The following is a 23,772-nucleotide window of genomic DNA, read 5'->3' on the forward strand; positions in this document are numbered from 1 at the left end:
TTGTAGAGTGGTGTCCTTGATCTTCTGCAGCAAACACTTCAGGTCATCTTCAGTTTGGACAAGCAAGGTTGTGTCATGCAGGTTGTTGATGAGTATTCCTCCAATTCTGATGCCATTCCCAATGGAATCATCTAAAGTCCTGTCAGGGAGATGAGAGGCTGTGGGACATGTTTCAGGAGCTGCATAGATTGATGCAGCATAGATTGATAGTCTTCTGACCTGTTACACTTTGTTGTTGTTGCTGTTAAGTGTCATCAAATAGAGTACTACTCATAGTGAGTCTGCAAACAACAAATCTGAACCATATCCTATCCTGTGCCATCTTTATCATCTCTGATATACTTGATCTCATTGCTACAGGCACTGTATTACTCCATCTCATTGAAGGTCTTCCTCTCTCCTGCTGACTCTCCACCTATCCAAGCATTATGTCCTTTCCCAAAGAATAGCCCATCTGAACAACATGCTCAAAGTATGTGAGACAAAGCTTCATCATCCGTGCCTCCAAGGAGCATTCTGGCTGCACCCTCTCCAAAACATATCTGTCCTTCTTTCAGTACTCTTTTCCAACACCACAGCTCAAAGGCATCGACCTTATTCATTGTGTAGCTCTCAAATGCTAAGAGGTCCAAAAAAGGCTGTGGCTCGAATCAGGTGCACCCTAGTCCTTAAGCTGACATCATTGCTCTTTGATACTTTAAAGAGGTCTATGAAGGCAGACTTTCCTAGTGCAATGCAACTTTTGATTTCCTGACTACTTGTACCATTAGTGCTGATTATAGATCCAAGCAAGATGAAATAAAAGTTCAGTCTCTTCTCCTTCTATCATGGTGTTGTTTATTGGCCCAGTAGTGAGGATCTTTGTTTTCTTGATGTTAAGATGTAGTTCATATTGTACACATATTGTACTTCATATTGTCACATCCACCTCACTATTGCCCAGTGTTCAAAGTGAGATGGCATCCTGGACATACTGTGTACTGTGCCCTCAGTTCTTGAGGCCAAATGTCAATTATCACTTCTTCACCTGCTTTCATTTATCAAAATGCTATTGTTGCTGCTTTATTTTTCTTTCTCCCAATTCTTGTGGGCTTGCTGCTCTCATTCTTCTTAAAAATGGTTCCTTAACCATGTTTTATTTGGTTTGAGAAAGAAATGAATATATGGAAGTATCTAATGTTCTATTTTTTTTTCTAAAATCTTTTCTTGCTGTTAATAAAAATTAGTTTTGCCATGGATACATCTGTACATAATACGTTGTTCAGAGTCATTTCTTTTTGAGCTATATGGAGAGATTTGGTAAATAGGCTTCTACAATGTCCTTGTTCAGGTCCACATTATGTTGTTACAATTCCTGTCCTTGCATAGGGCTACATAGTTCACCTGCACTACACCATCACAAGGCTGTGTCCTACTTCTTTATCCATTTCCATATGAGCATGTTGGGTTATTTTCTCCTTTGTCATTTTTAGTACATACAACACTATTGTAAAAAGTTCATGAACAAATATCCTTGACCATACAGATGTGTTGACATAGTGACTACAGCAATGGGCTTGAGTGTGTCAGAGTGTGAGGATTGTACAGGATAGGACAGAGTTCAGATTGGTTGTTCATAGTATTGCTGTTAGGCATACTCAACTCGACGGCACCTAACAACAGCAAGAACACACACACACACACACACACAAATATGCTGTTAAGTTGGGACTGACCTATAGCTGACCCCCCTCAGGGGGATTTCAGAGGCAGTAAATTTTATAAGGAAAGATAACCTCTCTTTCTTCTACAGAGCAGATGATGGAATCAAACTGCTGATCTTCTCCCAATGCTCCACACCACATGTAGTATTTTGTCATGTTTTAAGTGAAAATTTACACAATAAATTGGTTGTTATTTTGACAGTTTCTACCAAAATTTGTTTGTTAGATGAGTTATTCACTTTTATGTCTGAATTCTCAGTAATTATGTCTTGGTTGTTTTTCCCCCTGTATTCTATAGTCCTCCTTTCTTCCTGTCTTCTCACTTTCAATTTAATTATTGAACTTTTGGTCTAACACAGATGGGGATTTACTAGGGATATTGTAGGTGATGTTAGATGGATCTTGGCTGAAAGCAGAGAATACCAGAGGAATGTCTATCTGTGTTTCATTGACTATGCAAAGGCATTTGACTGTATAGATCATAACAAACTATGGCTGACTCTGAGAAGAATGGGAATCCTAGAACACTTGATCGTTCTAATGCGAAACTTATACTTGGAAGGGAACACTGCGTGGTTCAAAATTGGGAAGGGCGTACGCCAGGGATGCATCCTATCTCCATACCTTTTCAACCTATGTGCAGAACAGATTATCTGGGAGGCTGGGATCTATGAGGAGAAATGTGGGGTCAAGATTGGTGGACGATTTATCAACAATCTGTTATGCGGATGACACAACCCTGCTTGCTGAAACTGAAGAGGACCTGAAGCGCCTGCTGCAGTGTCAAGAACTGCAGCCTACAATATGGATTGAGGCTCGATGCCAAGAAGACAAAGATTCTCACCACTGGACCAATTGGCAACATCAGGATGGATGGTAAAGAGATTGAGATTGTACACAGCTTTAGTTTGCTTGGCTCCACAGTCAACAGTCTTGGCACCAGCAGCCAGGAAATTAAAAGGCACATTGCAATGGGAAAGTCTGCTGTTAGGGACCTCTCCAAAGTACTGAAGAGCAATGGTGTCTCTCTGGAGACTAAGGTGCATCTGATACAGGCCATGGTCTTCGCAATCACCTGTTATGCATCAGTGAGTTGGACAATGACCAAGGAGGATAGAAGGATAATTGATGCCTTTGAGCTGTGGTGCTGGAGAAGAGTCTTAAGAATACCATGGACTGCTAGGAAAAGAAACAGATTTGTCCTGGAAAGGGTTAAACCAGGTGGCTCCTTGGAGGCAAGGATTCTGAGGCTCCGTCTAACATACTTTGGACATGTTGTAAGGAGGGAGAGGTTCTTGGAGAGGGACATCATGCTTGGGAGGGTGGAGGGACAGCGCAGGAGAGGAAGGCCCTCTATGAGGTGGATTGATTCAGTGACTGGGATAATTGGGATGGGAGTGTCAGAGACGGTGTGATTGGCACAGGACAGAGCGGAGTTTAGGGCTGTTGTACATAGGGTCGCTATAAGTCACAAGCGACTCGACGGCACATAACAGCAACAACAACAACATCATCTCTCTATTAAATTGTATATTTTCTCCCCACCTTCACTCCTCTCACCCTTGGGAATCATAAAAGAATATAAACTTAATATAAACTCTCCTTAGTGTTTTATAATAATCAACTCACACAATATTTGTCCTTTTGGGATTGACTTATTTCACTCAACAAGATGTCCTCTAGAGTCAACCATGATATTAATTGTTCTGTGAATTCTTTCTTATTCTTTAGTGTTTCATAATATTCCACCCTAGGTACGTATTGTAGTTTTATCCATCCATCTACTGACAGGCACTGGCATTACTTCCACGTGTTTGTTATTGTAGAATGCTTTGTTATTTTATGATGAATATGAGAGTGCATATATTTGTTCATGTTGCAGCTTTTATTTCTTTAGGATATACACCTAATAATAAGATTGCTGGATCAAATGGTATTTCTATTTTCAACTTATTAAGAAAGTGTGAAACTGTTACCCTGTTTTACACTTCTACCTGCAGGGTATGAGAGTTGCAGTCTCTCCACTTCCTCACCAGCATGTGTTGTTTATTGTCTTAATCAATTTTACTATTGTTACTGGGGCAAGATGATATTTCCTTGTTATTTTTATTTGCATCTCTCTTATACCTAGTGATTGTGAGCCTTTATTGAGGTGTTTGTTGGACATCTAAATGATTTCTTTGATTTTAAAAAAAGTATTTTTATAGTCTCTTCCCAGTTTTTGATTGGATTGCTTATCTTTTAGTTATCAAGGTGTTAATAGTTTCTATAAAATTTAAAGATTAATCCTTTGTCAGATATGTCATTGTCAAATATTTTCACTCAATCTATAGATTCTCTTTTAGCTATTTTGAAATAGTCTTTTCATACACATATGAATTTAATTTTTAAAAAGGTCCCTAGTTTATCCAGGTGTCTAGTTTATCTTCTGCTGTTGGTACATTCGTTGCTATGTTTGGTAATCTATTTATGCCATAAATTAGGACCCTAACATGAGTTTCTATCTTTTCTAAGATGCTATTTACAGTTTTAACTTTACATTTAGGTATTATATCTGTTTTTAAAATCATTTTTATAGATTATACAGGTATGGATATTTTTCTACAAATAGATATCCAGTTTTGCTGGCTCCATTTGTTAAAGATGCTGTCTTTTATCAAACTTAATGGATTTTAGTTCTTTGCCAAAGATCAACTGCCTGTAGGTGGGTGTAACAGATTGCTTTGAAATCTCATGAGTAATAGCCTTTATTTTGTGTAGCAAGCTGCTATTTCACTAAAGGTGACCTCACAGGAAAGTTTTGAGTCACGATTTTACAATTATTTCAGGATGCTATTCTCAGGGAATTCTCCAGTGTCAACTTGTCCTATAAGTCTGAACTTTAAAATCTGCCTTCTGTTCTGTGTTCTCCCCTTCCCTCTGGGTTAATGGAAGTGTACTCTGCTCAGAATGCTCAATTGTGGAAGCTGGGCACCATCTAGTTATTCTGCTCTCAGATAGATAAGATGTTGTCTTGTACAGGCTATTAGCCCTGTAGGCTAGCTTCTTCTCTGAGACTTTGGTTTCCTTCTTTCTCTTTTGCTTCTAACAAGCAGAGCTGAGTAACTTAGATGATCGTTCACAAGCTTTGAAGACCAGAGATGCTCCTAAGATGAAGACCATGAACTTTGTGGTGTCAATGTACTGAGTTGCCCTATGTGAAGTATCTTTAAGCCAAGAAAACCATCCTAGAAAGGTGTTTGGTTATGGAACTATGTTTGATATGAATATATATATATATGCATGCACACACATATCTGTATGCATTTGCACACATGGATGCTTCACTCTGTACAGATGTATGTACCTACCCTACACATATGTCTATATACCTGTATATGTGACCATATACTTACATATTTTTTTATTGTTATTTTTCATGAACATCTCTTCCCTTGTTTTGGATGCAGACATAGAAGACTATTGCTGACCTACGTGTCTAGAAGGGCAAACTTGTTTTTAGATTTACAATTGAATAAGCCAATGCCAAACTGTTTTCCCAAACAGTTGTATTCTGCTTTCCCAATACAATCATATATTACAAACACTTCATTGAGTCATTAGAAAAGCCATATTTTATAATGAACACATGAAAAATAATATTACTACCTGCAATGATACACATCTTATTCTGGGCTGTTGTCATATGCCTAATCACATATTCTGTTTGGATAGTTCTTTCCTTCATCTGTTCTAATGCAATGGTCATTACACACTCTTATCCTAGTCTCCTCCTAACCCTCCACGGCAGAGCTGCTTTATAACAATGGTGCTGTGCAGTATTTGTCCTTTTGTGACTGAGATATTTCACTCAGCATGATGTGCTCCAGTGTCCCCCTCGTTGCGAGTCCATTGTTTTTCAGTGCTGTGTACTATTCCATTGTATTAATATACCATAGTTTTTCTATCCATTCATTTTTTTTGATGGGTATTTTGGTTGCTTCCATCTCATTGCAAAAAGGACTGTGGGAGGGAGGAGCTAGGTAATAGTGCAACAATGAATGAATGTTTTTTTAAAAAGTGAACTGGGTGAGGGGAAGGAGAGGGAGAAGGAGTTAAACGTGCAACAATGATAAATAAAAATCTAGTTTCTCTGTAAAAGTTCATTAAAATCACAATTAAAATAAAATTTTATTTAAAAAAAGATTACTATCGTTTACATTTTTCTTTTTATGATGTTACCTCTGTATTTTTTTATACTGAGTTCTGTCTATATATCATGGCCTTTCCTTAGAATTTCTAAAAGGAGACTTGTTAGTTCAGATGGCATAAGTATTCTATGGCTCTTGATCCACATTATGTAAAGGTTTTGTCAAATCAGGTATGGAGTGTTGCGTGAACAGGGCCCCCAGCCCATCCCTTGCCTGTCTCATTGAATATATAGCTACTACTCCAAAATCTGCTGTACTTTTTTATAGAACCGAATATCAATTTTATCCATTTTTAAAACTCTTTTTAATTTGATATGCTAAGAAAGGAATTCTGTGAATTTTTATTTTCTATTTTTGTTATCAGTGAGAGTGAACTCACAGTTGGGCCACATATCCATTTTCCTGATATTTAGAATATCATTACAAAACCAAAGAAAATATAGTAGCCACTTACCTTTTTTTACCCTCACTTATGGTATAAAATTAAAATGTGACTTTTTTTCTGCAGATTTTTCCAGTACTCGTTACTAAGGGGATGCGTGGAGCAGAAACTGGGATTTTTTTCAGTTTCCAGTCAACTTTCTTACATATTTTGTGTCCTTGGACTTTGGGATCAGTCTGATCTGGGCTGACAGCCAGTGTGCACGAGCGCTCTGTGGTGTAAGCAAAGCCTCACTGCTAGGTGGCCCTCACCTGTCAAAGCAGGGTCACCGCATCTTCTTCCTGGCAGGTGGAGAAGTACTTCATGTTATGCAAATCCAGCGCTCTGCATATTTCACTATTCTGAGTTGCTGTCATTGCTGTTGTTTGCCCGGGATAGATAAAGGCATTTCTTTCAAGATGCCAGGTAACAGTGATCTATCTATTTGTTGTTGTTCCAGGCTACGCTGTCACTGCAATGACCCTTCTTTAGATGACCCCATTCCTCAGGAATATGCCCTCTTCCTCTGTCCCACGGGGCCCCTGCTGGAAAAACTACAGGAATTCTGGAGAGAGAGCAAGAACCAGTGTGCCAGGAACAGAGCTCATGAGATCTTCCCTCACATCACACTTTGTGAGTTCTTCACGGTGAGTCACACTTTGATGCTTATTAACAGAGAAGCTTAAGTCTTTTTTTCCCCTGTGATGATGACAGGATGAAATAGAGTGACATATAGTTTATTTACATGAGGTTTCAGAACTATAGCATTAGATGGTCTCAGTGTATGGGATACCTTTTCCGTTTCTCCTCTTCTTCATTTGGTCAACTCCTATTCATCCTTCAGGACCCAAGCCATTTATCCTGTCTCTTCCTGTGTTTCCAAGTTCTCGAGGAAGGAGGAATTAATTGCCTTTTGTGCATCTTTTTGTTCTCATGTGTGATTGTAATGTGTCTGCTACAGCTCTCCACCTCTCACTAAGAGTCCCTCAAGGGAAGGGGATACTTTTTTCATCTTTGTATTCCCAGAGATAAGCACAGTACCTAAAGCTACAGGTGCTTCATTAATGTACAAGGGATGAATGAAATAGTGGCCAGATATAAATGTAAGACTTTTCCATGACTGAGTGAACAACTTTCTGATGTAGAAAAGGAACAATACAGACAGTCTTTAACAGGGTCCTGAAGAGGTGAGAAGGGCCTGAAGACTGCTCAGAGAGAAAGGAGGTATGAGGAGGAGAGAAGGAGGGACAGAAAGCCATTTCCTCTGGCCCCAACCTGAAGAATCTGCAGAAGGGCACATCCAGTTTCTATCATCCTGTTTCTATGCAAGCGTCTGCTTTTTCTACTCACTCCAAAGAGTCCCACCAGGGCCCAAGGAAACCCTGAGTATCAGCGTCCACTGCACTGGGTGGAAAGGGGCAGGCTCACCTCTGCAGGGGAAGGGTCTGTAGGATGCTCCTGGAGAAGAGTCTGTGACGTGAGTGATTCCCTCCAGGTTGCCCTGAGTCTGGAGATTCCCAAGACATAGACCCTTCAGTTCTAAACCTTAGGAAGTTCCAGGCAAACCAGATCGTGTAATCATTGTGCTTTGACATTCTGGGGATCTGTCATCATCAGGCTTCTTTCTGACAGGTCCTCAGGGGCTCATCGGAAAACTGAAAGACAGCCAAAGCCAGAAGGTGAAAAGCAAGCTTAGAGATCAGACACACTCTGTCCTGGTGGTGACAGAGCAGGCAGACACTGGCCTTCTAGTTCCTTTTTTTTCCATTCTGTGGAGGTATATGCTCACACAGACTCTCACAGAGACAGAAATACATACCAGGACGCACATGCTTATACACTTGCATGAACAGAGATACATGAAACACAATACACACTTGTGCAAATACACACATCGGTATAGAGGTGCACACTGGGTTCACAAACAGTTATATAGAGACACATGCTCACACACACACATCTCTCACTTCCCTTCTCTTGTGGTAACCATCTCCCCCATCCTACCTCCTGCCTTGAATCTTAGTTAGCTGAGGGCCCCTTTCTGAGGAAACTATGTAACAGAAATTCGCTTGATGTCTCTGATGTTGTAAAATGAAAATGTCAGCCACCACGCAGTCATGTCGATTACACCTACAGACATAATATTATTCTGCTTGCAAATGACACATTGGAGACCAAAAATACAATGAGAATGGATTCCTGCATGCACTCCGTCACGCGGTGGCTGTGTGTTGAGCACCAGCTATGCACGTGCATTTCCCTAGACCCCTGGGGATTGAAAGACAGGACTGCCTGGGAAACACAGTGAGTTTCTGGTCTAGAAGGGAACAGACTGTATGTTAAGAGCTATCCTGTGGCTTGATGTTTCTAAGCAGGGAAATTTGGAGGAAAAACAGATGGCTGGGAAGAGAAGGCTGGGCCTGCTTCCTGATGATGCTTATGTTTTCACAGGGAGTTGAGAAAGATCTTCTAGTGCACGAGTGGCCTAACTGGGTGCCCACCTGGCTAGAGGCAGGGTGTGAGTGGAGGAGGGGGGATCAGGAGGGTGAGGCTTGTCCTTGGGCCTAAGAGGTCTGGCTGAGCACATTAGACTGAACTCTCAGATGAGCAGGAGTGCTCCTGCTGCTTCCGGGTGACGGTGGCATGATGAGGACCTCCTTAGAAGAGGACAAAGCAGAGTATTTGAGTACATTTAGGGGACCACAGGCCTAGTCTGTGCTGGTCCAAGGTCCTCCAAGAACAGACAGGAAGGCAGAAGGACAGGTGTAGAACTCTGAATGAAACCAGTGATGGGTAAAAGAGGAGAAAGACAAAGGCAGGGAGAGCTCATGGCAACGTGGCTCTGGTAGCCAGGAGGGGAGACAAGAGGAAAGCAGGCAGGAGGAGGAGTCCCAGCCTGCAGCACTGCTGGGAGAACACTCTGGCTGTGTGTTCTTCAGTGTTGTGAAGTGTCATTGAGTCAAGTGTGACTCACAGTGACCCTCTGAACAGATCTGAACCCTGTCCTATCCTGGGCTCTCACAATCACTGATACACTCAAGCCCGTTGCTGCAGTCACTGTGTCAGTCCACCTGGTTGAAGGTCTTCCTCTCCTTTGCCAGCTCTCCCCTTTTCCAAGCATGATATCCCTCTCCAAGGAATAGCATTTCCTAGCAACATACCCAAAACATGTGAGATGAAGCTTCATCATTTTTGCCTCCTTGAAGCACTCTGGCTGCACTTTCTCCAAACATATCTGTTTGTTCTTTTAGCAGCGTGTGGGGTCTTCATTACTCTTCTCCAACACCACAGCTCAAAGGCATCAATTCCTCTTATCAGTGAAGCAGCACTTCAGCTGTGGATTCTCCTCCCCTGTGTGAGGTGGACCTACACTCCTCATTGTGGATTCTGGGAAGGGCACTTTGATTATGGTCCAAGTATTTGCTAGAAGCTTCTAGAAAGTGAATAATGACACTCTGAGTTGATCATAGGCTGGAAGAAAAAAGAAGGGGGTTAACTCAAAATGTAAGGCAGAAAGAATCAACAAGACTGGGATGGAGAAGATAGAAACTGGTGGTAGGATTTCCAGCCTGGGTACTTTCTACTCAGGAAATAATTTTACCTAAGTTGTCTAAATAACTGAGCACACAAGAACAGAAACACCCAAAACACACCCAAAAACTAGATCCAGCTCTTAGTGTTCCACTCATCTGTCACCGTGTGAAACCATGATGACTTGCATACTGCTGGACGGCAGAAGCTGCATCACCCACATTGCAAATACCAGCAGGGATCACCCATGGTGGACAAGTGTCACCAAAGCTTCCAGACTATGACAGACTAGGATAAAAAGGTCTAGGGATCTACTTCTGGTAATTACTCAGTGAGAATCCTGTGGATCCCAGCACAATATTATCCAACCTAGAAATGGAAGCTGAGCTCCCTACGTTGGTAACTCATCTTAAAATGGACAGTGGACTCACCAGTGGACTGGAGCCTGCCAGCCACGGTGAGGCTGGCGAGGAACAGGCAACGTTTGTGCCTGGAGTTGCCAGGTCAGAGCTGACTCAACAGCCGGGGATATCAATATTAGATACCCCCATGGAGATAATGAAAGCATTCTGAGCAGAAAAGAATTTCACTTTGCTTCCTCTAAAATTTTTATTTGTTAATAGGTGATTTTTTTTCCCCACCAAGAGATAAGAGAGCATGTTCTCTGTCTTTCATTAGTGCGAAGACCAGAAAGTGGAAGGCCTGTATGAGGCGCTAAAGAGAGCAGGGGACCACATCCTGGGCTCCTTCCCCTCCGCCATCCCACTGGCTCTCCACTCCTCCATCAGCTACCTCGGCTTCTTCATCAATGACAGCCCTGCAGATGTCATCCGGGAATTCGCCATGGCTTTTGCCACAGAAGCGTCCATGTTAGCAGGTAGACAGTCCCAATTAAGGTACTCTCACGGACCAGCTGATGCATAGTGAATCTCAATCAACTTTGGGGTGACTCTTAAACAACTTCAATGCAGCAGGCCAAGGCCAGGAAGCAAAGGCTGCTCTTTAATGCAACTGGGGTTGAACTGCTGGTCACGGCTCACTCTTCATCTTGCTACTGAGACATGCCTTTCTCTGAGGCTGAGCAAGGCAATGTTAACACCCTCAATGAGCCACCTCAAGTGAGCCATCTCTTCCAAAATAGAAAACTTCTGAGATCTAACAGCATATTTTCTTTAAGGTTTTTTAGTTTTTTGTTTTGTTTTGTTGTTGTTGCTTTTTCTGATAGCCTCTTTTGTGTTGATGTGGTTTTCAAAATGCTTAGCTATATTCCAGCTGCCTGGGAAACTGTCACTGGGAGCTCACTCCCACATCCAGGCTGAGAGTTTATGTGACTACACAGATGGTGGTAGACATTGAGTGTGGGTATACTCAGAGGTTTTAGGGCCTTCTTCAGCCCCACACCCAATGAATACTTCTCCCCATAAGGTCAGCACTGTGAGTAGACTGCAGCTCTTAGGTTGATTTTGGGTCCCTGGATTGCACAAACCGTTTATGTGTTCAACCATTCACCAAAAGGTTGGAGGTTCAATTCCTCCCAGAATTGCCTTGAAACAAAGTCCTGGCAATCTACTCCCAAAAAATCAGTCTCTAGAAACCCTAAGGAGCAGAGATCTACTCTGATGTACGTGGAGCTCCCATGGTTTGGAATAAAATCAAAGACCACTGGTTGTCTTCAAGTTGATTTCATTTGAGGGAGATGTGAACTTGGTCTTTTACTGTTGGTTTTTTGGGAGAAAGACAATCTAGACTCATTCTGAGAATCCACAGAAATCCTTTTCTCCAAACAACAGCCTTGGGCCAGAAGCCAAGGCTAAAGTTTGGTTTAGTGGACAGAATTCAGGACTTGGTGTAGATGATCTGGATTTGACTTTGGTTTGGTCTCGTACCCTCCTGCCCCTGTTGGTTATTATTGGCCCATTTTAAAGATGGAGAGAATGAAGCTGTGAAGGACAAAGGTCACCTAAATCAGACAGTGGTAGAAATGGATCTGAGCCTGATTTAGTCTTGGTCCATGCTGCCAGGATTTCATACTGACTAGCTGTGCTTCCTGGGAGAGCTGGTTTTAATCTTGAGGCATCTCTGCTTTGCCCATCTGCCCCCATGCTTTGTGCCCTTGGGCTGATCCTGAGATGTAAGGATAGGCCTGCCCCCAGTGACAGTGGGGACACGCAGCACTGGCCCTCTGATCATGCTAGCTTTCCCCAGTAATACATCTATAGGGGAACAGAGCCAGATATCGAAGATCAAATCTGTTCAAAAGTCAACATGACTCAGTCACTAGTCCGATGGCAGCTGCTGCGGGTCTTTCCCAGGCCGTGCTGACTCAGGTGGGGAGCCTGGTCCACCCACTCTGCTAGGAGACCTAAGGAAAGGGATTTCCCACCACCTACACTGTCTTGGGCTCCACGTGGCTTCCCACCCTCACCCCATTGAGCACTTCAGCACCTGCCTGGAGGCCTTGACTTGCTCTAAAACTGTGAAAAATCTGAGACCTTTGTGGGCACTGGACAAGCCTAGCTGGCCCGATGGCATGCTTGTGCCACCCTGGCAATTGCTAAGAGCAGACGAATTTTTTTCTGTTAGTCTGTCCTGTGGGTACCTTACCTAGGGCGAGGTGACAGGGAGCGAGGACTGATTTGAGACACTAATAGGCTCCTTTGCCTCAGCAGTCCCAGCAGGCGGTGGTCAGTATCGGTGTGTCACTGCTGGAAACCAAGATTGATTCAGGTCAAGGTGCTCACCCAAGTGACTCAGTCAAACTGGGCAGAACCAGGTTTGGAGCCAGGTCTACTCGATACCAAAGCCTGCACTTTGGTGGTTTCCGTGAAAACACCGCCTCCCAGAACACAGACTACTTTGTGTCTGGCTGAAATCAGACCTTGCTGCTTAGGTGATGCTTGGACCCTGCCCAGTGCTCCCAAAGCCCAGGAAAGGGTGGGGGGCTGCTGAGGAGATGAGGGCAGAGGCCACACAGAAAGACAGGCTCAACTACTCACCAGAGTGAGTCAAATCTTAGAGACACTTGACCTGCAGCGTCCAGTTGCTTTTGGAGTTTTCTGCCTAAAACGTAACTCTGAAAAAAATACCTTTGAATTGGAACTTGAGCCTGTGGCTCCAGGCTGCTGAGCAGTTTCCACAGCTCAGAGAATGGTGGAAAAGCTGTTTAGTTGGCTGACCGGTGAAGCAAAGGGGAGTTTTTATCTTTTTACTTGATATAGTGTAATAATTTCTCTGGGCAAATAACTTGCAAATTGGTGGCTCTCCCAGAGCCTCAACCCGCATATCTACTCATTCCTCTTCCCTTCTTTCTTGTAAAGTTAGCAAAACTTACATCATCTCTTTTTATAAGGTGGGAGTCTCTGAATGACACAGTTAAAGCCCGCAGGTGCTTGCTTAAAGGTTGGAAGTTCCAGTCCACCCTAAAGTGCCTTGGAGGAAAGGCCTGGTTACCTATTTTTGGAAAAAAAATCAGCCATTGGAACTCCATAAGCACAGTCCTACCATGACAGACATTAAATCACTGTGTTAGATCAACTAGATGGAAACTGGTTATACAGACATACACCTGCCTCCGGAGGGGTCGCTATTTCCTCTTCTTTCCTACTTCCTTAAATCTACAGGCCTTTAACTACTCTTTCTATGAGGTGAACTCTCTGAAGGAGACCACCAAGTCCAGGACCAAGTGCTTGCTCTAGTCCACAAAGTGCAACGCAGGAGAAGGAGGGTGGGCAGAGGCTGAGGCTCCAGTAGAAAATGCTGTGTCTGTCATGGATCCTTGATGGGCAGCAAAGCAGTTTAGGTTAAGGTGCCTGGCCTCCTTGTGTTTCCTGATCTAACAGACTGCACAGTGAAACCCTGTACCAAGCAGCTCCACCTGACGCTGGCCCACAAGTTCTACCCCCACCACCAGAGGTCGCTGGAGCAACTAGCCAGAGCCATCCCCCCAAGCCCCGACTGCCAATGGACAGCAGCGCTGTACTCCCGAGACATGCGCTTTGTACACTACCACGTGAGTGCTGGGGCGGGCCTCGAACCAAGCACCCTGGGGCTGGGCCATTGGACCAGATCCTCTCCACAGAAAACCACGTTAAAGACCCTCACCTGCAGAGTCCTCATCCCCAGGGACTCTCTGCTGGTGTGTGTTTATAGCAGAGAGACTTTCTCTTCCTCCTCTAAAATAACTTACTTGTGAAATTTGGAGCAAGTCTTGCTTTACATGAAGGTCCCTGGGTGATGCAAACAGCTTGTAATTAGTTACTAAGCTGAAAGTGGATAGTTTGAAGCCACCCAAAAGTTTTTATTGTTTTAAAATCTACCAAGTGTATTGTTAAATCTACCAAAAGTGTTCGATGTTGTATTTTGTTACATTCCACATTATATATTATTAGCAAAGACTTGGACCTTGTGATGGAGGTTATAGACCATAACAAGCAATCCTGAGAGCAAGAGGCAAGATGTAAGAAACCTTGAGGTACTGTCATGGGGACCTTAACACTGTAATTCAGTGGTAGGGCTCTTACTCTGCATGTGGGAGACCTAGGTTCAAATCCCAGCCCATGTACTTCCGTGCACTGCCACTGCCAATAGAGACTTGGGTGTTACTATGATATGGATTTCAGTGCATTTCCAGACTAAAAGAGACTAAGAAGAAAGGCCTGGTATGATATTTTCCAAGATGTTCAGTGAATACATTACAGAGCACAACAGTCCAGTCCACACAAACAGCATTTCACTTCTGCATGCAGCTTCCAGCAAGCAGCAAATCCTTGCTGTCATTTCCCAGCATAAATCTTTGCTTGTGGTATGAAAACCATTTGTGTGCTTTTTTCTAGACCTTGAAGGTACTATTCCAGTATAAGCCTCAGAACATGGACGAGCTGATGCTCAGCCCTGGCGAGTACATCTTTGTGGACCCCACTCAGCAGGAGGAAGCCAGCGAAGGGTGGGTGATTGGCATCTCCCAGCGAACAGGCTGCCGGGGCTTCCTACCCGAGAACTACACAGAGCGCGCCAGTGAGGCTGACACATGGGTGAAGCACAGGTGAGTGTTACCTGCAGCGGCGGCCATGCTCCTCTCTGAGTGTCCATCTGAAACAGAGATTGAACGTTTTGTGTGCTTTTTGACTGTTCCGTCACTGGTAAAACTTGTACCATCCTTGATGGCAAAAATCATCTCTGCAGGTTTATTTCCAAATGTGTATCTCATGTGAGTTTCTGCTAATACATTCAGAAAACAAATTATTCCATATTATTGTGGCAAGAAGCTGTACTGCAATCCCACAGACACGCAGTTAGAACTCACCCGCTGTTCCATGGGAGAAGGACGGGCAGTCTCCTCCCGTGCAATTAACCGCCTCTGAAAATCCTCCAGAGGGTCAGCTATGGGTCGGTTCTGACTCGATGATACACAACAACAACAATATTCCCAGCTAATAATCTCAAGAAGATTTCAAAATATCACTTTATTAACATAAGGAGCCCTGATTGCATAGTGTGTTGTGTGTTGAGGTGCTGACATTGTCAGTTCGAACCTGCCAGGTACTCTGTGGAAGAAAGTTGGGCCGTTTCCCCCCATAGAGTTTTACAGCCTTGTAAATCCATGGGAGGTTTGCCTTGGGTCAGACTCACAACAGGGGCAGTGAGTATTACGAACATAAATTATGGTGGTGCATTCTAAGTTTAAGTTTACTTATTCAACATTAGCATGATCAGTATATAAAATGCAAGATACTAAGGCATGTGTATTGATTATCTTTTGCTATGTAACAAAATTACCACAAACTTAGCAGCTGGAACAAAATTCATTTATTATCTCATAGTTACTATTGGTCAGGAGTCCAGACAAAGCTGCACCCTCTTCCTAGGGTCTCAAAGAGCTGTAGTCGCGTGTCAGCTGGGCTGTAATCTCGTCATTAGAGGAGGCGCATTCCTCTTCCCATCTCCCTGGGTTGTTGGCAGCCTTTATTTCCCGGGAACAGTAAATTCGTGGTGGTGTACTTCTTCACAGTCAACTATGAGGTATGTGGCTTCACAAATACAGATCTACCAGTTCACTGTCACCATCCCAGCCTTTGGGGATGACATTCCTGGGACTATATTCCTTGTAGAGACCTGCCTTCCTTTGGGATTAGTAAATATTAGCAAGCATTTCAACAGAAGGAGAGACCACTTAATAGAGGAATAGACTCTGTGAGCATCTGGTGGGTCCACCCTCCTGGAGAGAGGGCTGAGACACTCTGACAAACTGTTAGGGTGGTTATGTGCCAGGGTCTTGGAGCCACGAACTAACTCTTAAACTCAGTTGTCCGAGATGTCTGTTAAAACCAAAACTGTAGTTTACCAAAAATTTAACACCTTAAATCTGAAAATAATCACTGAAAATTTCTATACATCATTATTTTGTTAAGGAGTGGATGTGTGGTCAGATATATGAAGACTAGCTGACCTGTGGTTGTTGTCGTTGCTGTTGTGTACCATCAAGTTGGAACCGACGCATAGCTGATCCTCTGGTGGGTTTCAGAGGCAGTTAATCACTTTGGAGGCGATTATCCATTCTTCCACTGAGCACCTGGTGGATTTGAACCTCATGCCTTTGGACTGCAGCATAGCTTCTTGCCAGGAGGCCACCAGAAAATTATGGGGATGCTTAATAAATACCTCGTAGGAGCCTCAGTCAGTAATGTGGTGGCTAAAGACTTCGGATGCTAACTTAAAGGTGAGAAGTTCAAACCTACCACCTACTGTGCAGGGGAAAGATGAAGCCTCTAGTTCCATAAGCTTTACAGCCGGACAAGCCCTGGGGGCTCAGCTCTGCTCTGCCCTCAGGGTCACCAGGAGCAGGAATGGATTCCATGGCCGTGGGGGTTTATGATCTTGGAATATCAGTCTCAGTACTCACACCTGGCGCACACACAAAGGAGCCAGTAAAGCTGCAGCATTGCAGTGACATATGCAGGGAGCCCAACAATGGGTCCCCTTCCCTTCTATGTAGTCCAGAGCACATATCCTGTGATGAGCTTACACTTATGATGCTCATTGTTATTCTTATTGCTAGCTGCCTGGGGAACATGACAACCAAATACACAACAGATAACCTTGCAATCCCCACAGCTGGCTGGGCTTTTTTGTTGTTGTTTTTTGTTTGTTTTTTGTTTTTGTTTTTGTTTTTTGTCAGACCTTTCTTCTTAGTCCATCTTTGTCTGGAGCTTCTTTGAAACCTGTTCAACGTCATAGCAACATACAAGCCCTCCCAGGAAGATGAGTGGTGGCCTCACATAAGGTGCATTGGCTAAAGCATTGCCTCAGGAAAGTTGAGAATTCTGCCATTGTAAACACCACCAGTGTCTCTATGACCCTCTGAAAATATATTTATTTTATACTGATTTATTTACAAAGTTCAAATACATTGTTTTTCCCTCTGGATCTTTCCCATTTCCTTCGCCTCCCCTCCATCAAATTGTGTGACCCTATGATTAACCCCCCTCTATCCTCACCCTCTGCTTGCACCCTCCTTCCCCCTTGGATCCTCATACTCATTCTACAATAATGGTTTTATACAGTATTTGTCCTGATGAGGCAGAGTTAGTTCACTCAGCATAATGCCCTCCAAGTTAGGTAGTAATATACAAAAATCATTGCTCCTATATGTTGTGTGGTATTCTATTGGGTGAATGTACAACTTCTCAATCCATTTGGTTTTGGTTGGACATCTGGGCTGTTGCCATGATTTTGTGATAGTGAATAAGGTGGCTATGAACATTGGTGTACAAGTTTCTGTTTGAACCTCAGCTCTCATTTTCTCAGGATATATTCAAAGCTGTAAAATAGCTAGGTCATTTGGAATGTCTATATTCAGCTTTTTGAGGAAGTGCCAAACTGCCTTCCAGAGTAGTTGTACCATTTTACAATCCCATCAACAATGTGAACAGAGTTCCTATCTCAATACATCCTCTCCAACATTTATTACTTGCTGTCCTGTTAAACTTTGCCACTGCTACTGGAGTGAGATGGTATCTCATTGTAGTTTTGATTTGCATTTCTCTTATTGCCATTGATTTTGAGCATATCTTCATGTGTCTGTTTGCCATTGGAATATCTTCCTCTGTGAAAATTCTTTCCATGTCTTTTGTCCATTTTGTAATTGAGTTATCAGACTTTTTCTTGTGGAGGCCCAGGAGTATTCTGGAAACTTCTGTTATGAGACTCTTGTCCGAGATGGTATTGCCAAATGTTTTTTCCCAGTCAATAGGTTTTCTTTTCACTCTGTTGGAAAAGTTTTTGATGCACACAGGGATTTAATCTTTAGAAGATCCCATTCATCAATTTTATCTTTTTTCAGATTGTGCATATCTGGCTGTATTTGACAGTCTCTTTATACCATAGTCTAGGCTTTCTATGAACTTATGGTGTTGGGCTTTACTCCCAGATCTCTGATCCACCTGGAGTTGATCTTTGTGTACGGTGTGAGATGTGGATCCTGTTTCAGCTTCTGCAGGTAGCAGTCCAGTTTTTCCAGCACCATATGTTGAAGAGGTTGTCATTTCCCCATTTGATAGGTTTTATTTCCTTGTCGGATATCAGTTTTCCATAGATAGATGGGTCTATTTCTGGGTTCTCAATTCTGTCCAATTGGTCTATGTGCCTGTCATTGTACCAGTATACCATGCTGTTTTGGTTACTACTGCTGTATTTGTTTTGAGATCAGGGAGTGCTATGCCTCCCACTTCATTTTTGTTTCTCAGAAGTGTTTTGCTTATTCAGGGTCTTTTTTCTCTCCAAAAAGTTGACAATTTCCCTTTTGCTCTCCTTGAAAAATGAATTTGGTATCTGGATTGTGATTGCATTGAACATGTAGATTGCTTTTGGTAAGAGTGTCATTTTCACAATATTGAGTCTTCCTAATCATGAACAAGGGCACATTTTCCCATTTCTTCAGGTCTTTTATTGTGTTTTGCAGAAATGTTCTGTAGTTTTCTTTCTATAGGTCTTTTGTATTTCTAGTTAGGTTCACTCCCAAGTATCTCAATTTGTGGTTGGCTATTGTAAATGGTATTGCTTTCTTGGTTTCCTTCTCTGAGTTCTCTATGACCGTTTTTGTTATTTTGTTAGGATTCTTCAAGTCAACTACAACTCATGGTAACCCTGATAGGGAATCTTCCCTCTTTTTTGCCATCCTTATAATCTCCACTATGCTCATTGTTGCAGTCATTGTGGGGATCTATCTCACTGAGGATTTCCCTCTCCTTCTCTGATCTTCTACTTTGCTATACATGGGGTTTTGCCTCTTAACAACATCTCCAAAGTATGTGAGATAAAGTTTCACTATCTTTACCTCCTAAAGAGTACCATAGTTGCACTTCCTCAGAGACAGATTTGCTTGTTCTTGTAACAGTCGATAGGATTTTCAATTCTCTGCCAACACCACAAGTTAAAGGTGTCAATTCTTCTTCAGTCTTCCTTATTAACTGTTCAACTTTCAGATGCTTATAAAACAATGGAAAAGGCAAAGACTTGGATCACATATGTCTTAGTCTAACTGACATCTTTGCTCTTTAGCACTTTAAAGAGGTCCTTGACAGTAGACTTTCCCAATGCAATACAGCCTTTGATTTGCTACCTCCATGGGTCCTGATTTTGAATCCAAGTAAAATAAAATCATTAACAACTTGAGTCTTTTCTCCACCTATCATGATGTTTGTTGTTTATTGATCCTTTTCTGAATATTTTTATTTTCTCAATGTTGAGATATAATTCATATTGAAAGCTGTAGCCTTTTATCTTTTATGGTAAATCCTATAATTCTTGTTACTTGAAAATTAATAGAGTCATCACACATCACCAATACAACTACTTCAGCCTTCCTTTGTGCCATCTATTTTTGAGACTCCACAACATAGCAACAAAATACACTACAAAGTTTGTCAGTGGAGGCTCTGGTGATCTAGCGGTAAGGAGTTGGGCTGCCAACCCAAAGGCACTAACTCCTCTGAGGGAGAAAGATGGACAATCTCTTATGAGTTTTACTACCTCTGAAAAAACCCATTGGAAGATCAACTATGCGTCAGTTCCTGCTTGACAATATATGTTTATTTATTACTTTAAGAGAAAAGATTAGATTTTATTTGGAAAATGTCCAGTAATAAATCCAAATAGCTTTTAATTCTTCATATCAGAGAATGCATGTAGCATAGTACAGAACAAAGAACAGAAGATGCACAGATTCTAGAGAGCAAGATTAGCATTTTCCAGCCAAGATGAGACATTTAATGCTTAGGTCTTATGAGTCAAACGGCTTTTCACATACCCACAGCGAATTGACCTCAGGTAATGCAGACTTACACAATAATTATGCTGTCCCCAAACCCACAGACTGCAGTTATGTCCCTTTGAAAAGCCAAAGAGAATTTAAATGTGCACATTTCTATGGTGTAAATTAACCATTAACTCTTAAGCTACTGAGAAAAAAAACTATTAAAATGCTTGCATGCTTTCCTTTCTCCTCTCGTCATTGCTGTTCTTACTGTCGTCTTGATTATATTTAACTTGAAAGACTAGCAGGAAATAAAAATTCAATTTGCTCTCTGACTTTAAACTTCACAGATGGTATTTATAGATAAGAAGACCTTACTGTCTGCATAGTGAGCCACAGATAGGATGCTGGTACCCCTGCCTTGCCCTCAGGAAGAGGAAACCAAACAACATTTCCTGTGTTAATATAAGACTCAGTGAATTGTGTCTCCACGACTTAGAACATGTTCATTTGAATAGGAAAATATCAATTGCTCCAGTAGAAATATTTGGTCTCCAGCAACAAAAGAATGCAACCCATATCTACTGGCATCTTACATGATAGAAAAATATGGGCAAAGAAAACCTATTTGTTATGTTTTTGTTAGCTGACATCAAGCCGGTTCTGAATCAGAGTGGCACAATCTATGGCAGGACAAATCATCGCCCCATGCTGTGCCATCTTTGTGACTGCTTGCATGCTCTGATCCATGGTTGTGCTCAGTGCCTTTCCTCCTAGGGAGCTCATCATCTGGCGCCATATAGGACTATAACACTTCATCGTCATCCATACAGTTTTCTTTGCCTGATTTTCTGAAGTAGATCTCCAAGCCTTTCTTCCTGGTCTAGTCTGAAAGGTCCCGCTAAAATCTGTCAACAATAGATGACCTTGTTGGCATTTGAAATACCATTGGCCTAGCTTCTGGCATCATACCCACACATAAGCCACCTTATTAAAGCACAATGACAGGCAAGTGATAACTATTGTTTTATGCTGTTGTTTTAGGGGCACTGGGTTGGCTCTAACTCATCGTGACCCTATGTATAACAAAACACAACCCTGGACACAATGTAGGACACAACATTTCACCATCTTTGGCTTTAAGGAAAACTATGGCTGTACTTCCTCCAGCATAGATTTCTTTGGTCCTTTGACGATTCATGGTATATTCAATACTCTTCACCAAACTGTAACTTAGAAAATAAATAAACAAACAAAAAACCCCTACTGTCTTTCCGTCTTCCTTATTTATTGTCTCTAGTCTTTAGGGATTCACAGAGCAATATTTAGGAAAAGCAATAATGAGATAAAAAGGGAAGTTATAACTTGCCAAAAATTTAAGATCTTTTAAGAAATGTGTTGGTTAAACCAAAACACCATGTGGACAGTGAATGGTCAAGTACACACATTGCAGGGTTAAGGCAGGGCCCTGAGCTATGTGTGGCTGAGATACAGGAGAAAGGATATGCTTCTAACAGAACTTGTTATGGCCCAGGATGCAGGTCTGTGGAGCTGTTGTTGGTTTTATAAGAATATGGGAACTAAAGGACTCTACATGAGAACTATAAACATTTACAAATAAGCTGCACATATAAAAAGTTGTCATGTTTATGATTGAGAAAGATGAATGATGGGAATGCATTGATTCCCTAAGCTTAAAGCAATTCTAAGCAGAATCCCAATGGGATCAATTGTTGGAACATCACAGAATGAATATAAAATTTATCTGGAAGAATGAACAAGAGAAAAGAGCAGATAAATGATAGGAAATAAAAATAATGAGATATGACGACTTAACCTGCCAGATATATAATATGAGCCTGGCTTGAGGGAGGAAAAAACCCAGATTAGTGGACTAGATAATAGGAGCAGAGTTGGCTAATGAGAAATTCTTATCTGATGAAAGAAGTATCAGAAACAGGGAAAGACATGACTATAAAATAAATGATGCTTTATATTAATTTCTATTAATATCATAATTTGAAAATTCTTCAAAAATTCAAGAAATAAATAGAAGAAAACAATCTAAAAACAGAAAGCAATTTAAATGACTCTGATTTCTAGATGAGTGAAAGCAAGGGAGGGATATTAAAATGAGACTTCTCAAATTTGTCTTTAATGAATACCAAAGACATACAATATGACTTAAGCATGTTTAGGTTTTGCTTTGTTATATATGAGATTGCTATGGTTTGGAGTCATTGTGATGACAACTAACAAAAACATGTTTTGATATATAAGTAATATTATGATCCATCTAGCAAGGTGAGAAAGGGCTTTTCACAAAATAAAATATTAATGAAGTTGACTTTTTAAAAAAGAAATTGGTGTCTGGTTGATCAGAGTAACTGCTGCCCTCTCTTTCTCACAAGTCCCTCTAGCTCTCGAACACTTGTGCCTCAGTTGCAATTGAGATGCATCAGTAAATTTACTGGTAAGTAGAATGCAAAAAAATGAAGGCTCAGAAGTTGAGAAGTATAGCCTTGGTGGTAGAAATTATGCCAGCAGTCACATTACAGAATCATACAAGACCAAAGATATCCATCAGAAGCCTTTTTTCCACCAACACAGATGATAACTATACACATGTCATTATATATATATATGAATGTTCAAACTGAAGCTGAAGGAAATCAAAGGAAGTTGGCAAGAGCCAAAACACAATTTCAAGTTGATTTGGAAACCATCCCAAGATTAAATTTGAGATGATTTCTCAAGAATCTCAAGAATATACTTGAGATGGTACACTGAGCACTAATGACTAGAAAGCCTGAGGATGACTGTCTGACTTCACGACTCTTAATGTTTTCAAGGTTTGTCCATACTGTTGACTGTTTGTCTCAGGATTTCATTCCCATTGTTCCCAATGCAGCTGTTTCTCTGTTGACAGCTTCTCTTTGCTCCCCCAGGACTTACACCTTCAGTCTAGCCATGGACCTGAACTCCAGAAAGGACAGTGAGTCCAGCAACAGAAAGAATGGAGAGTTGCAATCTTCACACACGTCAAGGAGCATTAGCAGTGTGCAGGCTTTACAGGTAATAGAATTCCATTTGGTTTTATGGTGTGTTGTTGCTTCTTTATTTTCTTTGAAAGTAAGCTAAGTATAACCATGTTGCTTTCTTCTTGGGTGTAGCTGTAGTTGTGTGGAAACATACTCTGCTGCCCTGATATGGGTACACAGATGAGCATGAGGATGCTTCATTGAGAGAGGATGACCTCTTTTGTGGGCATTATCACTGGTTCCCACAAACCTGTCAGCACACACCTAAGGGGGTTCTGTAAGCTTCACCATTGCCTGGTGGTTGTCTCTTAAAGCATACAGACACAGAATGCCTTCAGTTGGAAGTAGACACGGGTTGGATAGAGGCAGGGATGGAGAATTGCCTAGAAACCAAATTCTCATCTGATTCCCTAATTAACTTGCTGTGCAACCCCAGAAGTCAACTGCTCCTGGGGCCTTAATTTTTCCCTCTTGGTTTATGACTGGTCAAGGTGTAACTTGAAGGGCTAGCAGCCTCAGTAACCAGAGTCTGAAAACAGTGGGGGCATCTCCAACCCTGCCACAAGATTTGGGAAAATAAAAAAATTATTGTCTTTGGGAGTATGGGTCTTACTGTTTGTTATGCTATGCTGGTGTT

At 41.9% G+C, this 23,772-nt stretch overlaps 1 protein-coding gene across 1 annotated transcript in view; it reads left to right on the top strand.

The window, feature by feature from the left end:
• The window catches only part of UBASH3A (ubiquitin associated and SH3 domain containing A), a 66,829-nt gene that overhangs the window by 12,500 nt on the left and 30,557 nt on the right, over positions 1 to 23,772 (top strand). Inside the window, exons 3-7 of the mRNA XM_006893932.1 lie at positions 6,775 to 6,961; positions 10,524 to 10,722; positions 13,685 to 13,854; positions 14,678 to 14,886; positions 23,043 to 23,169. Of these exons, the coding sequence (XP_006893994.1) occupies positions 6,775 to 6,961; positions 10,524 to 10,722; positions 13,685 to 13,854; positions 14,678 to 14,886; positions 23,043 to 23,169 (892 nt within the window). The remainder of the gene's footprint in view (positions 1 to 6,774; positions 6,962 to 10,523; positions 10,723 to 13,684; positions 13,855 to 14,677; positions 14,887 to 23,042; positions 23,170 to 23,772) is intronic.

Source organism: Elephantulus edwardii, unplaced genomic scaffold, assembly GCF_000299155.1.
Source record: "Elephantulus edwardii isolate Elephantulus edwardi_28Jun2011 unplaced genomic scaffold, EleEdw1.0 scaffold00133, whole genome shotgun sequence".
In the NCBI taxonomy this organism is placed as follows: Eukaryota; Metazoa; Chordata; class Mammalia; order Macroscelidea; family Macroscelididae; genus Elephantulus; species Elephantulus edwardii.